This window comes from Macaca nemestrina, chromosome 10 (assembly GCF_043159975.1).
Source record: "Macaca nemestrina isolate mMacNem1 chromosome 10, mMacNem.hap1, whole genome shotgun sequence".
NCBI lineage: Eukaryota > Metazoa > Chordata > Mammalia > Primates > Cercopithecidae > Macaca > Macaca nemestrina.
The window spans coordinates 121,254,162-121,269,293 of NC_092134.1; the positions used below are offsets into that span (position 1 = coordinate 121,254,162).

At 38.1% G+C, this 15,132-nt stretch overlaps 1 protein-coding gene across 4 annotated transcripts in view; it reads right to left on the reverse strand.

The window, feature by feature from the left end:
• Nucleotides 1-15,132, reverse strand: part of LOC105481259 (phosphodiesterase 3A) — a 312,844-nt gene that overhangs the window by 14,019 nt on the left and 283,693 nt on the right. For all 4 annotated transcript variants that reach the window (XM_011740744.3, XM_071072102.1, XM_071072100.1 and 1 more), the window contains exons 13-15: nucleotides 13,689-13,892; nucleotides 11,988-12,143; nucleotides 9,519-9,777 (exon numbers count right to left, since the gene is read on the reverse strand). In XM_011740744.3, the coding sequence (XP_011739046.3) occupies nucleotides 9,519-9,777; nucleotides 11,988-12,143; nucleotides 13,689-13,892 (619 nt within the window). The remainder of the gene's footprint in view (nucleotides 1-9,518; nucleotides 9,778-11,987; nucleotides 12,144-13,688; nucleotides 13,893-15,132) is intronic.

The following is a 15,132-nucleotide window of genomic DNA, read 5'->3' on the forward strand; positions in this document are numbered from 1 at the left end:
CTCATCTGAGACAAGCCCAGTCATTTCTGCCTATAAACCTGTAAAATCAAAAGCAAATTAATTACTTCCCAGATAAAATGGTGGTACAGGCATTGGGTAAATACAGTAATTCCAAATGGGAGAAATCTGCCAAAACAAAGGGGCTACAGGCCCCATATAAGTCTAAAATTCAATAGGGCAGTCATTATACCTTAAAGTTCAAAAATGATCTATTTTGACTCCATGTCTCACATCCAGGTCAAACTGATGCAAGAGGTGTGCTCCCACAGCCTTGGACAGCTTTGCCCCTGTGGCTTTGCAGGGTACAGCACCTCCCCTCCAGCTGCTTTCACAGGCTGGCATTGATGGCCTGTGGCTTTTCCAGGTGTACAGTGCAAGCTGTTGGTGGATCTACCATTCTGGGATCTGGAAGACAATGGCCCTCTTCTTACAGCTCCACCAGGCAGTGCACCAGTGGGAACTCTGTGTGGTGGCTCCAACCCCACATTTCTCTTCCATACTGCCCTAGCAGAGGTTGTCCATGAGGGCTCTGCCCCTGTAGCAAACTTCTGCTGGAACATCCAGGCATTTCCATACATCCTCTCTAATCTAGGTGGAGGTTCCTAGACCTCAATACCTGTCTTTTGAACACCACAGACCTAACATGATGTGGAAGTTGCCAATGCTTGGGGATTGCACCCTCTGAAGCCATGAACTGAGCTGTACATTGGCCCCTTTCCACCATGGCTGAAGCAGCTGGGACTCATGGCACCAAGTCCCTATGCTGCACACAGCAGAGGGTCTGGGACCCGGCCTGTAAAGTCATTTTTTCCTCCTAGGCCTCTGGGTCTATGATAGGAGGGGCTGCTGCTAAGGTCTCTGACATGCCCTGGAGACATTTTCTCCATTGTCTTGGAGATGAACATTTTGCTCCTTGTTACTTATGCAAATTTTCTACAGCCGACTTGAGTTTCTCCTAAAAAAAGGGTTTTTCTTTCCTATCACATCCTCAGGCTGCAAATTTTCTGAATTTTTATGCTCAGCTTCCCTGTTAAACCTAAGTTCCAATTCCAAACCATGTCTTTCTGAATACATAAAACTGAATGCTTTTAATAGCACCAAAGTCACCTCTTGAGTGCTTTGCTGCTTAGAGATGTCTTTGGCCAGATACCTTAAATCATCTCTCTCAAGTTCAAAGTTTCACAGATCTCTAGGACTGGGGAAAAATGCCACCAGTCTCTTTGCTAAAACAAAGGGACTACAGGCCCCATGCAAGTCTAAAATTCAATAGGGCAGTCAATAAACCTTAAAGTTCAAAACTGGCCATGAATCATAGCCAGGTCAAAATGATGCAAGAGGTGTGCTCCCACAGCCTTGGGCAGCTTTGCCCCTGTGACTTTGCAGGGTAAGCAAAGCAGGAGTGACTTTTACTCCAGTTCTCAACAAGTTCCTCATCTTCATCTGAGACCACCTCAGCCTGGACTTTATTGTCTATATCACTATCAGCATTTTGGTCAGTGCCATTCAACAAGTCTCTAGAAGTTCCAAACTTTCCCACATCTTCCTGTCTTCTGAGTCCTCTGTATTAGTCCATTTTCACGCTGCTGATAAAGACATACCCAAGATTGGGCAATTTACAAAAGAAAGAATTTTACTGGACTTACAGTTTCACATGGCTGGAGAGACCTGACAATCATGGTGGAAGGCAAGGAGGAGCATCCTATAGTCTTGGGCAGCTCTGCCCCTGTGGCTTTACAGGGTATAGCCTCCCTCCTGGCTGCTTTCATGGGCTGTCACTGAGTGTCTATGGGCTTTTTCAGCCACACGGTGCAAGCTGTTGGTGGATCTACCATTCTGGGGTCTGGAGGATAGTGGCTGTCTTCTCACAGTTCCACTAGGCACTGCCCCCGTAGTAACTCTGTGTGGTAGCTCTGACCCTATACTTCCCTTCTGCACTGCCCTAGCAGAGGTTCTCCATGAGAGCCCCACCCCTGCAGCAAACTTCTGCCTGAACATCCAAGAATTTCCATACATCCTCTGAAATCTAGGTGGAGGTTCCCAAACCTCAATTCTTGACTTCTGTGTATTCACAGGCTCAACACCATGTGGAAGGTGCCAAGGCTTGAGGCTTCCATCCTCTCAAGCAACATCCCAAGCTGTACCTTGGCCTCTTTCAGTGACAACTGGAGCGGCTGGGATGCAGGGAACCAAGTCCCTAGGCTGCACACTGCTCGGCGACCCTGAACCCAGCCCATGAAATCACTTTTTCCTGCTAGGCCCCCAGGCCTGTGATAGGAGGGGCTCCATGAAGACCTCTGACATATACTGGAGACATTTTCCTCATTGTCTTGGGGATCAACATTTGGCTCCTCATTACTTATGTAAATTTCTGCAGCTGGCTTGCATTTATCCTCAGAAAATGGGATTTTCTTTTCTATTGCATTGCCAGATGGCAAATTTTCTGAATTTTTATGTTCTGCTTCCCTTATAAAATGGAATGCCTTTAAGAGAAGCACCCAAGTCGCCTTTGAATGCTTTGCTGCTTAGAAATTTCTTTCACCAGATACCCTAAGTCATCTCTCTCAAGTTCAAAGTTCCACAAATCTCTAGGGCAGGGGGATAATGCTGCCAGTCTCTTTGCTAAAATAGAACAAGTGTCACATTTGCTCCAGTTTCTCAACAGATTCCTCATCTCTATCTGAGACCACCTCAGCCTGGACTTTATTGTGCATATCACTATCAGCATTTTTTGTCAAAGCCATTCAACAAGTCTCCAGAAAATTCCAAACTTTCCCACATTTTCTTGTTTTCTTCTGAGCCCTCCAAACTGTTCCAAACTCTTCCTGTTACCCAGTTTCAAAGTCATTTCCATATTTGTGATTATCTTTTCAGCAGCATCCTACTTTACCAGTACCAATTTACTGTATTCGTCCATTTTCATGCATCTGACAAAGACATACCCGAGACTGGGCAATTTACAAAGGTAAGAGATTTAATGGAGAACTCACAGTTCCATGTTGCTGGGGAAGCCTCACAATCAAGGGGAAAGGCAAGGAGAAGCAAGTCATATCTTACATGGATGGCAACATCCAAAAAGAACTTGTGCAAGGGAACTCCTCTTTTTAAAACCATTAGATCTTGTGAGACTTATTCACTATTACAAGAACAGCACAGAAAAGACTTGCCACCATGATGCAATTACCTCCCACCAGGTCCCTCCACAACACATGAGAATTCAAGATTAGACTTAGGTGGAGACACAGCCAAACCATATTACCCTCCAATCTCTAGGAAGTTCCAAACTTTCCTTCATTTTTCTGTCTTCTTCTGAGCCCTCCAAACTGTTCCAACCTCTGCCTGTTACTCTGTTCCAAAGCTGCTTCCACATTTTTGGATATCTTTATAGCAGCACCCCACTTCTGGTACCAACTTACTGTATTAGTCCATTTCACACTGCTATAAAGAACGCCCGAGACTGGGTAATTCAGAAAGAAAAGAGATTTAATTGACTCAGGGCTATGGAGGCCTCAGGAAATTATAATCATGGTGGAAGGGGAAGTAAGCATCCTTCTTCACTTGGTGGCACAGAGAAGTGCCAGGGAAAGGGGGAAAAGCCCCTTATAAAACCAGCAGATCTTGTAAGAACTCACTCACTATCATGAGAACAGTAGCATGGGGGTAACTCTATGGTTCGATTACCTCCCACCAGGTCCCTCCCATGACACATGGGGATTATGGGAACTACAATTCAAGATGAGAGTTGGGTGGGGACACAGCCAAACCATATCACCTGATATATAGGCTTTTCTCTTTTCTTTTGTGTATATATAATATCTGTGGAGACCTAGACTTTAGTAAAGCATTTGGTAAAAGTTTACTAAATGAGTAATTTTCTCTCTAGTTTTTGTTCCACATTTCCAGGTAAATGATGAAGTATTGATAAGTGGTAAAATAAAACCAATATGAAAAAGTGGTCTACAGGAAATCCTGATCTAATTGAGACTGCATTAAAGAGTTAATAGTTCAAGCTGGCTATGGTGGATCATGCTGCCTGTAATCTTAGCTACTTGGGAGGCTGAAGCAGGAAGATCACTTGAGGTCAGGGGTTCAAAACCAGCCTGGGAAACATAGTGAGGCCCTGTCTCTACAGAAATAAATGAAGTGAGACTGCTGTCTCTACAAAAGTAAATAAACAATTTAAAAAAAAGTACAAGTTAGCAGGAAGATCAAAAGGGATATTTGGGTCTACTTAATGAGGTAGATATGACTTACTCTGGGAGCAAGAAAAAAAAGAAGAAAAGTATTAATAGCACAATAATGAAAGAAAAAAACAAAGTCAATTTCTATAGGTGACAAAGAAACTTGGAGGTCATCTACCAACATCTTTGTGGAAGTGCTAGTCATTCTTTTAACAGTTTTATTACAATGCACTGCAGAAATTTCTTGTACTCTACAAAACAACAAAATTAATTTTTAAAACATAGTGCAGAAAAAGGACATTAAATTATCTTGAATTAGTTTTGAACCATACGGACACAGAATGACAATTATTAAATTGAATGAGTGCCGAGGGAAATGAACACAGGCAGAGTCAAAAGGAAAAAAATATATTTATGATATTCATCATTTCTGCATGAGATAGACTCAAACTAACTGGCAAATACTTTCCAGGATACTTTGGAAACAAAGATCAATTAAGCTCAGAGCTTGCCTTAAAGGAGCTTATACTCTCTCTGTAAGAGAGCGCGCCAAGAAGACAAAAACTGAAATACAAGTGCTATGTTTTATGACAGATATATTCTTGTGACCAAGACAGGCTTGCCATTTCTCTCAGTTTGACTCAATTTTAGACTTCTAGACTACAGGACCCTGACCTCCCTCTTGTCAGAGCATTTACTTTAGAAAACCTGAAACAGCAAATTATTTCTCTGTCCCTCTGGAATATAGATAAATCTTCTCCCAGCCTCTAACTAGCTTTACAATCTTACAAAATAAAATTTAAATTTTAAAATTTAAAAAAGATTTCAATGAAGGAAGGAAGGATGGAAGGAAAAAAGAAAGGTAGGCTAGCAGGCAGGCCTATCTCCTAGTCTCTGTGGGGAGGGAGGAGCCTAACTTTAGTAAGTACCAATTAACAGGTGACTTAATCATACTAGCCAGTGCTCCCATAACGTCTTCCAGCACTTTTTCACTAGCTTACAGCAGCATTTAACAATTCTCCCACCTTTTGCTTCAACAGAGTTCAATCTGTCTCCCCTATTACAAGAGTCTTGAATAAAGCCTTCATTGCCATTTTTAACAAATGTCTGGTGCAATTTATCTTTGATACATCAAACCATGTCAACACAAAAGACTCAAACTGTGGAAAATTAGGTATAATTTTTTTTAAAGCACCTGGTACCTGGGCTGGATGTAAGTAATGAGAATTAAATACACTGGATGAAAAGGGGCTAGCAGTATTCCAAGCAAAGTTTGAAGAACTGGGACACAGGCAAAAGTGTATGGGCCACAGGCTATGACTCCTTATATCAGTTCTTCCATTTGAAAGCTTCCTAACAAGGGCAGTAGATATAATTGCAATTTAAATAAATTTGAATTCTTTCTATGAAAGTCAATAAAATACATTAATACATCAGATTTTTTAAAAGCAAATTAAAAATTACTCTTCTACCTCTACTTGTCTATTTCTACTTTGTTTTTGTTATAAATCAAATTCCATTGAGAAATTTTTAAATGTTAATATACTTTTTAACCTAATCGTTTGAATCAAGAGAGTTGCAGAGGACCCCTGTGTGATGGACAGGTTTGAATCACGGTTGCAGCAAACACTCTTCAGTTCAAGGTGATTATTTCATCTTAAAGTTATACACATTGATGGAAGTGCATTCATAGGGAAGAAGCTAACAAAAGCTCAATTTTCCTCTTATTCCCTTCCAGGGCAGTCCCCCTGAGAGTAGCGTCCTCTTATTAATACTGTTAAATGTTAGCAATATACCTCTCTGGAATTATACTGAATAAGAAGGTGACGTAGAAGAAAGTTTGTACCAAATAAATTTGCGTAGATTAGAGTCCGCAGGTGGTCTAAAACATGCCTGTATTGGGAGCCAAATTGTTCAGTACTGGAACCTTTTGAAAGGAGAACAAAGAGCCTTTCATTACTCAAATTCTAAATGCAGCTTAGTACTTCATTAGAAACCTCTTAGTTCGCTGTAGGAATCTTTCAGATTTAATTATAAGGTGGGATAAAAACCTTCTTTTCCTAGGATACCATATTGAATCATTTTATTCTGTGTTTCCTGGGACATCTCCAAGTTTTACAAACTACAGAACATAACTGTGCATATTTATTTTTTTCTGAAACCTAAGTATTAGGCAAAGTCAAGGTAACCATTTTAGCCAATATGAATTCTGAAATTTAAATTACTAAGAGCCAAAAGCATTGAAGTCAAAAATTAAGAAACCTAGGTTCCCTTTCTGGTTCTACAACCTTGCGATGTTATTTAAATTTCTGAGCCTTAGTTTAATCTTTTGTAAAGTGAGGCAGCTAAACTGATAAGCATCGATTCCCCCTTCATTTCTAAAGTTCCGTTACTCTATATGGCCAATATTTAGTAAATACTAATGTTGCTCCATATTTACCATTTTCTTGGTTGAAAAGAAATACTTTAAAGATATTATTTCCAAAGCTACATATCAAATCATTGTGGATGGGATATTTTTAAATTGTAATATAATGTGGTCAGTTAACTTTTGGAAGGCACAAGCAAACAGAACCCCAAAAACTCTCATTCCTGCTTTAGTGAACTTGATAAAAATGGGAAGGCATGACAACCCAACCCTTCAGAACAGAAAGAAATGCAATATGTGGTTGTAGCATTTGCTGCTAAAGGCTAGGTTGACAAGTTGAGCCTGTTAAATCTTCTGGCCTGGGTCCTTCAATTCCCAATGCCTGGATCTATGTGTCCGTATTTTCCATGTGTTTGAGTTCAAATAGCAGTAAGTCAGGGTCCCTGGGAACAAAGCTTTTCCAGAGGCTAAGCCGACAATACCTTCATTCAGTGGAAAAACTGTCTTATTCTTAGTAAGACAGCAAACTACCTGGCTCTTCGAAATGAAAACAAATGAAAAGAGAAAACTAATACATGTTTATTGAGTGAAAAAAATGAATGAATAACCCATGAAATCCAAGTCTTGGCTTCTAGCTCTGAATCCCAAGATCAGTACAAACTTTCTAATGGAAGTCTTTTTATGTGCATCAGATAAATAAAATATAATTACTCTGACAGTAGCATATTGAAGAAAAACAAATTTTATTTTCCCCCATTCTACAAAAAATCATTAACAGGCCAGATCTGACCTAAAGTTCAATTTGCAAAATTCTACCTCATAAGTTCATAATTGATAATGACTTCTTTATGTTTGCTTATGTGTGCCTACAACAAGGTGCTTTATATGAGAGCAAAATGGATCAGTATAAGGTTAATCTGCTTACAAGATGGTTGGAATGAACCAAGTTGTGCATTATCCTGACTGTGATGAAAATAGGCACAAAATGATCAGAATGTCTTTCATTGGTTGTATTTTTGGTAAGAACTTTAAGAATATTAAGATTGTACTTTATCTGTAAAGGTAAACAGAAATCACATACTATGTTCTTACAAACACAGGAACAGTATTTGTGTAATGTCATTGTAAGGGTCACGGATTTTTACTAATTATGCTATTAGTCACTGTTTGTTTCATGACAGGATAAATAGGAGAGTAGCTTTAGAGGCATAAATAAAAATGATTTTATCGTCGATTAAGCTAAATAGGTTAGATTGGCCACATGATGCACTCCAGCCAATTACCAGATGTGATAGGTTGTCATGGTCACTGTTGCTACTGCCCTGGTCCAAAGTCACAGTCATCTCTCACTTGGATAATTTCAGCGGTCTCCTAACTGATCCCCCTATGTCTATCCTTGCTCCCTTCCCAATCCCAAGCATATTCTCAATAGAGCAGCTGAAGCAGTCCAGTTAAAATGTAAGTTGAGTCTACTAACGCTTCTGTTCAAAACCACTGACGATTTCCCATCTTACTCAGAGTAAAAGCCACAACTCTTACCGTGACCTATAGAGTCCTATCTTCCAAGCTTGTCCAGGCTGACTTATTTGTTGTTGCTGTTCTTCTGTGTTGTTTTGTTTTAGGCTTTCAGCACCTGAAACCATGGTTTTTAGTTTCTGTCTCTAGTGATAAGCAGAACAGAGGGATGAGGAAGGGGCTTTACTGGCCCAACCAGAAACAGAAACTAAGAACCCATGACTGTATTTTGCTGCTCCGGCTATCCGAGTTCTCCTGCTGCTCCCTGAACACCCCACCCAAGATACACCTCCGGACGTTTGCACAGGTTGCTTTCTTCTCTCTTTGGAATCCTCTTTCCACATACAGCCCCAGGGGGCACTCCCTTACTTCTTGCAGGTCTTTTCTTTTTATTTTTACAAATCTTTCCCTTGTTTACATCTTTCCTATCACTGGTTATCTTACCTAAAATTTTAACCTATCTCTATAATATTTTATATCTCCCTCCTTTTATTTTTACTCTCACATTTCTCAGTATTTATCACTACAGTAAATAATACTGTATCTAACACACTATAGATATACTCACTTGTTTTGCTTATTGTCTACTGATCCCACTAGAATGTATTTCTATAAGGGCAAGGATTTTTTTTTTTTTTTTTGGTCTTTTTTCCCCACAGCTCTATCTCTAGTACCTAGAAGGATGCCTGACACAGAGCAGGTGCTCAATAAATGTCTGTTGAATGAACAAATGAATACTACCACCTATCTCTTCACATGGAGTTCCCCTAACCAAGCCAATAAAAACCCATGATTGGTCTTCATGGTAACTGAAACTCTTTCACTTTTAAATCACTAAGATAACGTGAAGTGGCCGGGCGCGGTGGCTCACGCTTGTAATCCCAGCACTTTGGGAGGTCAAGGCTGGTGGATCACAAGGTCAGGAGATTGAGACCATTGGGCTAACGTGGTGAAACCTCGTCTCTACTAAGAATACAAAAAAAAAAAAAAAATTGCCCGGTGTAGCGTCAGGCACCTGTAGTCACAGCTACTTGGGAGGCTGAGGCAGGAGAATGGCGTGAACCTGGGAGGTGGAGCTTGCAGTGGGCCGAGATGGCGCCACTGCACTCCAGCCTGGGCGACAGAGTGAGATTCCATCTCAAAAAAAAAAAAACCGAAGAAAAACCCCAAAAAGCAGTTACCCTGCAGAAAAGGCTTCAAATCCTTTTTTTTTTTTCTTTTAACTTCATGATGGAGAAGATATCTTTGTATCATCTTTCTACCATATGTGTTATTATTATAGATTCTGTAGTCTGAATTTCTATTATTATGATATTGGCGAAGGGAGCTACCTGTAATCAAACTCGGCAAATGATGTGTAGACCTGGAGTATTGTATTTCATGAGAAGCATAACATTCATCTAAAGTAAGAAAGCAATCCCAGGGAAAACACATTAGAACTAGGTTTTAGAACTTACTTGGAGATTCATTATTTTCACAGGTTTCCTCTTCATTTGGTGCTGCTGCTTCTTCCTCCTCTTCTTCTGGGTCATCGGTATCTCCTGACTCATCGCTGTCTTCCACCCATTTTCCTGGCATTAGTCCTGCTGAATCATAGGAGTTGCACAGAGGCCCCACAATGTGAGAGATGAAGGATTCCTGAAGGTTGGCCAGCTGAGGAGCAGAACGATCCATGAAGGGGCTTATGGGTAACCCAAGGCTGGCCTCTTCATCGCCCTGGAAACAAAATACAAGCGAAATCAACATTCACCTGGCGTCTGAAATTTGTAAATATGCAAAACCCCAGGCATTAATGTACAAATTTCTTTACTTGACTGCTAAAGGATCATACCTCAATTGCTAAGATTCCTATAGAAACACTGTTGCTAATTAGTACTTTTGTGATCTTGAGGTTTTTGATTTTTATCAAGGAGAAATACAGAAAGTCTAAATTCTAATGTATAAGTAGGTGATATTTTTATCACACAAGTCAGTGTCTCACATTTATATGAGAATATAAATGCATTAAAATGCAATGGTGAGGCTGGGCGCGGTGGCTCACGCCTGTAATCCCAGCACTTTGGGAGGCCGAGGTGGGAAAATCACAAGGTCAGGAGTTCGAGACCAGCCTGACCAACATGGTGAAACCCCATCTCTATTAAAAATACAAAAAATTAGCAGGGCATAGTGGCAGGCGCCTGTAATCCCAGCTACTCGGGAGGCTGAGGCAGGAGAATCACTTGAACCCAGGAGGTGGAGGTTGCAGTGAGCTGAGACCACACCATTGCACTACAGAGTGACAGAGTGAGACTGTCTCAAAACAAAACAAAACAAAATGCAATAGTGAGAAGAATTCTTTAAAAATATGTAAATGTAGACTATTTTCCTTTTTTGTTGTGGCTTCCAGAAAGCTTTAAAGAATTTATTGCTCAATTCAAGGGGTTACCTTATCCCAGATTTTGTTTGAATTTTTAATGTACCTCCTGTGATTGTGTGGTTTCTGATATTCTTATTTATCTATATGTTTAATAATATTACCGTACAAATGTTTTACTTTGAAGTGCTTCAAATGTTTCTGAGGAAAACAGGGAGATTTTTAACCAGTAGTTATCTAGCAAAATTAAAAACATCCCAAAATATCAGCAACAATTACGCCTAAGAAGTGGTATTATTATACATGAATTTTCCCTTTAATTTACATTTTTCTGCATTTCCATATTTCAGGAATGATTACGAATTAATCCCATTCTTAGGAAGGGCAATACATTATTTTTTAAAAACACAAACCTTTCATTCTATACATGAATCCTACCTATAGTAACCATAAAATTTCATTCTAATCTGTTTAAATATGTCCAATGACAGTCAATTTATTATCATTAATAAGGCGTCTCAGCCTAATTTTGGACAGCTTTAGCAATATAAATTTCTTTCTGACATTGACCTGAACTCTACCTCCCAATAACTTCTATAGACTGGTATATTCATACCTTTTTTAGGGCAGTAGAGAGGGATCTAACTTGTTTTATGAATCAGATCCTGTGCTAAGTATGTTACATAATTTATCTTCTTTAATCTCCACAGCAATGTTATGATTAACCTATTTCTAAATTAGTATGTCACTCCTTTAAATATCTGAAAACAGTTATATTTCCCCAAGAGTAAATATCTTCATTTTTTTCATGTGCTTTTCTGTCACTTATTCCTGTCCTTTATGCATGCTCCTTCACCTCCACATTATTTTTAAGAGTGGTTCACAGCACCAAACAGGAAGGTTCAAGTGCATTCTGATTGGTGTAGGCTAATGTCAGAAGGATCAACCCCAGCTTATGTAACTGTGGTAGCTTTTTGAGTAGTCTGTTAACTCTCACATTATCATGTCAAATGAAAAGCCTGTTTCTTTTTAGCTTTTTCATATAATGCTGTTAATAATTTTTTTACAAAAGTGAAGTTAATCTAATATGCAGATACATTTGAACTACCATATACATATACATATAAACTATTCCATATATGTTTAAACTACCTTCTATGATAATAAATAATTTTTTAGGAAAGCAAGTGAAATTAATGTGATATGCATATACATTTAAACTACCATATACATATAAGCTACTCCATATACATTTAAACTACCTTCTATGATAATAAATATATCTATAAAGAGCAGTATTTCAAGGATCTTCCTAACGTCTGACTTCCACTATCTCAGTATCTTCTTCCCCCGCAAATGCTTGCAAGTAACTTTATCAGAGTTCTACGATTATATTTTAGTCCAATTTTTACATGTCACTTTTTATCTCCTGATCAAAATTGACCAGTGCAATTTCTGATAAAAATATGAATATAAATTGAGTGATCACACTTTCATAGCTGTTAGAAGCTTTCAGCAATTCATGAGCAACCTGTAAGTATAGATTAAGCTATATTAAACAGTTGTCAGTTACCTGTTCATAAAATTCATTGACAATACCATCTGTCCACTGAAGATGGAGTTCTTTACATTTAGCTGGACCATTGATATCAGCCAACTTTATACACATTTGACAAACCAGTAGACGATCATTTTCATTGGTCCAATCTATTCCAACATCATCATTTACCTATTTGAGAGACAAAGTTAAAATATGTTTTGCTTTGATAAAAACAAAAGTTGAACAGAAAACAATAGAACATTTATTGTCTTCATATTATACAGGGATCATAATACCAAATAACTGGGAACCTGTAGCTACTTAAAAATGTTATTGGCCTGTGTAAATTAATGGTAAAAAAAGTTCATGAAAAAGTAAAATAATGAATTATGGATAAAATAATAATAATGGGTGACAGGGTGAGTGTAGTCAAAAATAATTTAATTATACATTTTAAAATAACTAAAAGAGTATAACTGGATTGTTTGTAACACAATGGATAAATATTTGAGGTGACAGATACCCCATTTACTCTGTTGTGATTATTACACATTATATGAATTTATTAATGTAACCCATAAATATATACACCTACTATGTACCTACAAAAATGAAAATTTAAAAAATCATTAATTATTGAATTAGCAACAAATGCTTTTTAAAACTGGCATATATAATCAATTACTTTTCTTTTCTTTTTTTGAGACAGAGTCTTGCTCTGTCTCTCAGGCTGGAGTGTCGTGGTGCAGTCTTGGCTCACTGCAACCTCCACCTCCCGGGTTCAAGCAATCTTCCTGCCTCAGCCCCCCAAGTAGGTAGGACTACAGGTGTGCGCCACCACACCTGGCCAATTTTGTACTTTCAGTAGGGATGGTGTTTCGCCATATTAGCCAGACTGGTCTCAAACTCCTGGCCTCAAGTGATCCACCCACCTTGGCCTCCCAAAGTGTTGAGATGACAGGCGTGAGCCATTGCGCTTGGCCTTATTATCAATGACTATTAAAATAATATAGTTACAGTTCATAAAAAATTGTCATAACTTAATATTTGGGCATTTACTCTTGAGGTATAAAATTGTGCTTCAAGATTTTGATCTGTACTGCTGCCAGATAATTTATATAAATATACCATAGAGATGAGAACAAATTAAATCAATCAAAAACCACAATGACAGAATGTGTTATTTCTCTGTGGTACAAAGCATAATCCATAGACGAAGCATCTCAGCTTCTTGGGCATCTAGATTCAGATCAACACCTATATGTCTGCTTCTGGTTAAACATTTTATTGTATTCCATTTTCACATTTGACATATGAGAGTTGATAGTAACATGTTTTGTTCAACAGTTTACTTCCATGATATCTTTCAATGTGTCTATAAAATGAAGACTGGTGTAGCCAGGCACGGTGCCTCACACCTGTAATCCAAGCACTTTGGGAGGCCAAGGCAGGCAGATCACGAGGTCAGGAGTTTGAGACCAGCCTGGCCAACATGGTGGAACTCCATCTCCACTGAAAAAAAAAAAATACAAAAATTAACCAGGTGTCGTGGCATGAGCCTGTAGTCCCAGCTACTTGGCAGTCTGAGGCAGGAGAATTGCTTGAACTCAGGAGGCGGAGGTTGCAGTGAGCCAAGATCGTGCCACTGCACTCCAGCCTGGGCAACAGAGCAAGACTCTGTCTCAAAAAAAAAAAAAAAAAAAAAAAAGTGAAGACTGGTCCAGCTCTATTTACCTTGCCATTAAATTTGGCTACGAAGTCAAAGTGTTTCTTCAGGTCAGTGGCCAAAATTGCTTCAATGACAAGGAAACGGAAATGCTTAAATTCCACATGGTCAAGGTTAACTAAGAAGTTATACTCTGGCCGGGACATGAAAAGATTCCATGCAGCAGCTGCGTGATGATTCTCCAAAACTGAACGATCGTTATATAGCACCGCCTACGAAAATAAGAGAGTTAAGAGTTTAACTTTTTAAGAAAAAAAATCATAAAAATCATGAGCATATGCAATGCTTTTGAAATTGCTTTTTATTCATACAACAAAGAAATGTAATCATATGACTCCTGCTTATTAAGAATCACTTATTACTGTACAATAGGTATTATTTTTCTTGATTAAATTTACCTTTTTTATAAAATAAATTCATTTCCTTGAAAACTTAGTTCAAACTCTTGTGAGGGGACACTAGCCTATCTTAATAGATTTTTTTTAAAGATTTTTTCTTTAGATTTCTTTGTAGGGTACAGGAATTTAAACGTAAAAAATATATACAAATAGAAAAGAAAGAGGAGGGAGGAAGAAAAAAATTACGTTTACATATATATGTAAATATATATATACACATATATAAAATATGTAATTATACCAATGCTACAATACCTCAAGAGGTAACTAGGTTACTTTCTATATTTGGCATAAGCATTACCTCCTCTTAAACACATATAGCTATTAAAGATGAACGGAATCCCCCAAATGCTCCTGATTTAAAACATTTTCACTCCACTCCACAGGAAATATCACCTTTTATCTAGTATTTGAAGACATAAAATGACATTTACTTGTCTGAAATTCTCTAATAATGCAGAGAGAAGTTTTATTAGAGAATTTTTTAAAAATTTTGCCTACAAAATGCCTGAACACTAGTGTGCAAGATAGCCTATGGAGAAATAAAAAGACAGGACACAAAGAAAACACTAAGCACTGAATATTAATATAGAGGTATATAAAAATGTAGATGTGTAAAAAAATCTGAATGGCAAATTATCCTGGCCAGTGGATTTTTGCCTATATTTAGAAAAAACAATTTTGGTGTATGAAAGACAAGTGGAAAGAAGGTAGACAGTCAAGAAAAAAATTACCAGATAATTTTTATTGTATATAGATTCAAGAAAAACTATAGAACAGTCCATAAGATCAGCTACAGAAATGGAAAGCAGTGGAATAGAACATAAGAGGCAAAGAAGAAAACAGAAAAGTCAGTATCGAATGAAACTGGCCTCTAGATCTTGTAGAAGAACAGAGGATCTCAGAATGTTTAGTAACTTGGGTTCAGCTAATTAAATAAATTAGGGGCTAAATTTGATTGTATAAATGGGTATGTCTAGATACTCAGTGACGAATTTTTTACTTAGATAGAATTATACACCAAGATGAACTTTAAATTTATTCACTGTTTTTG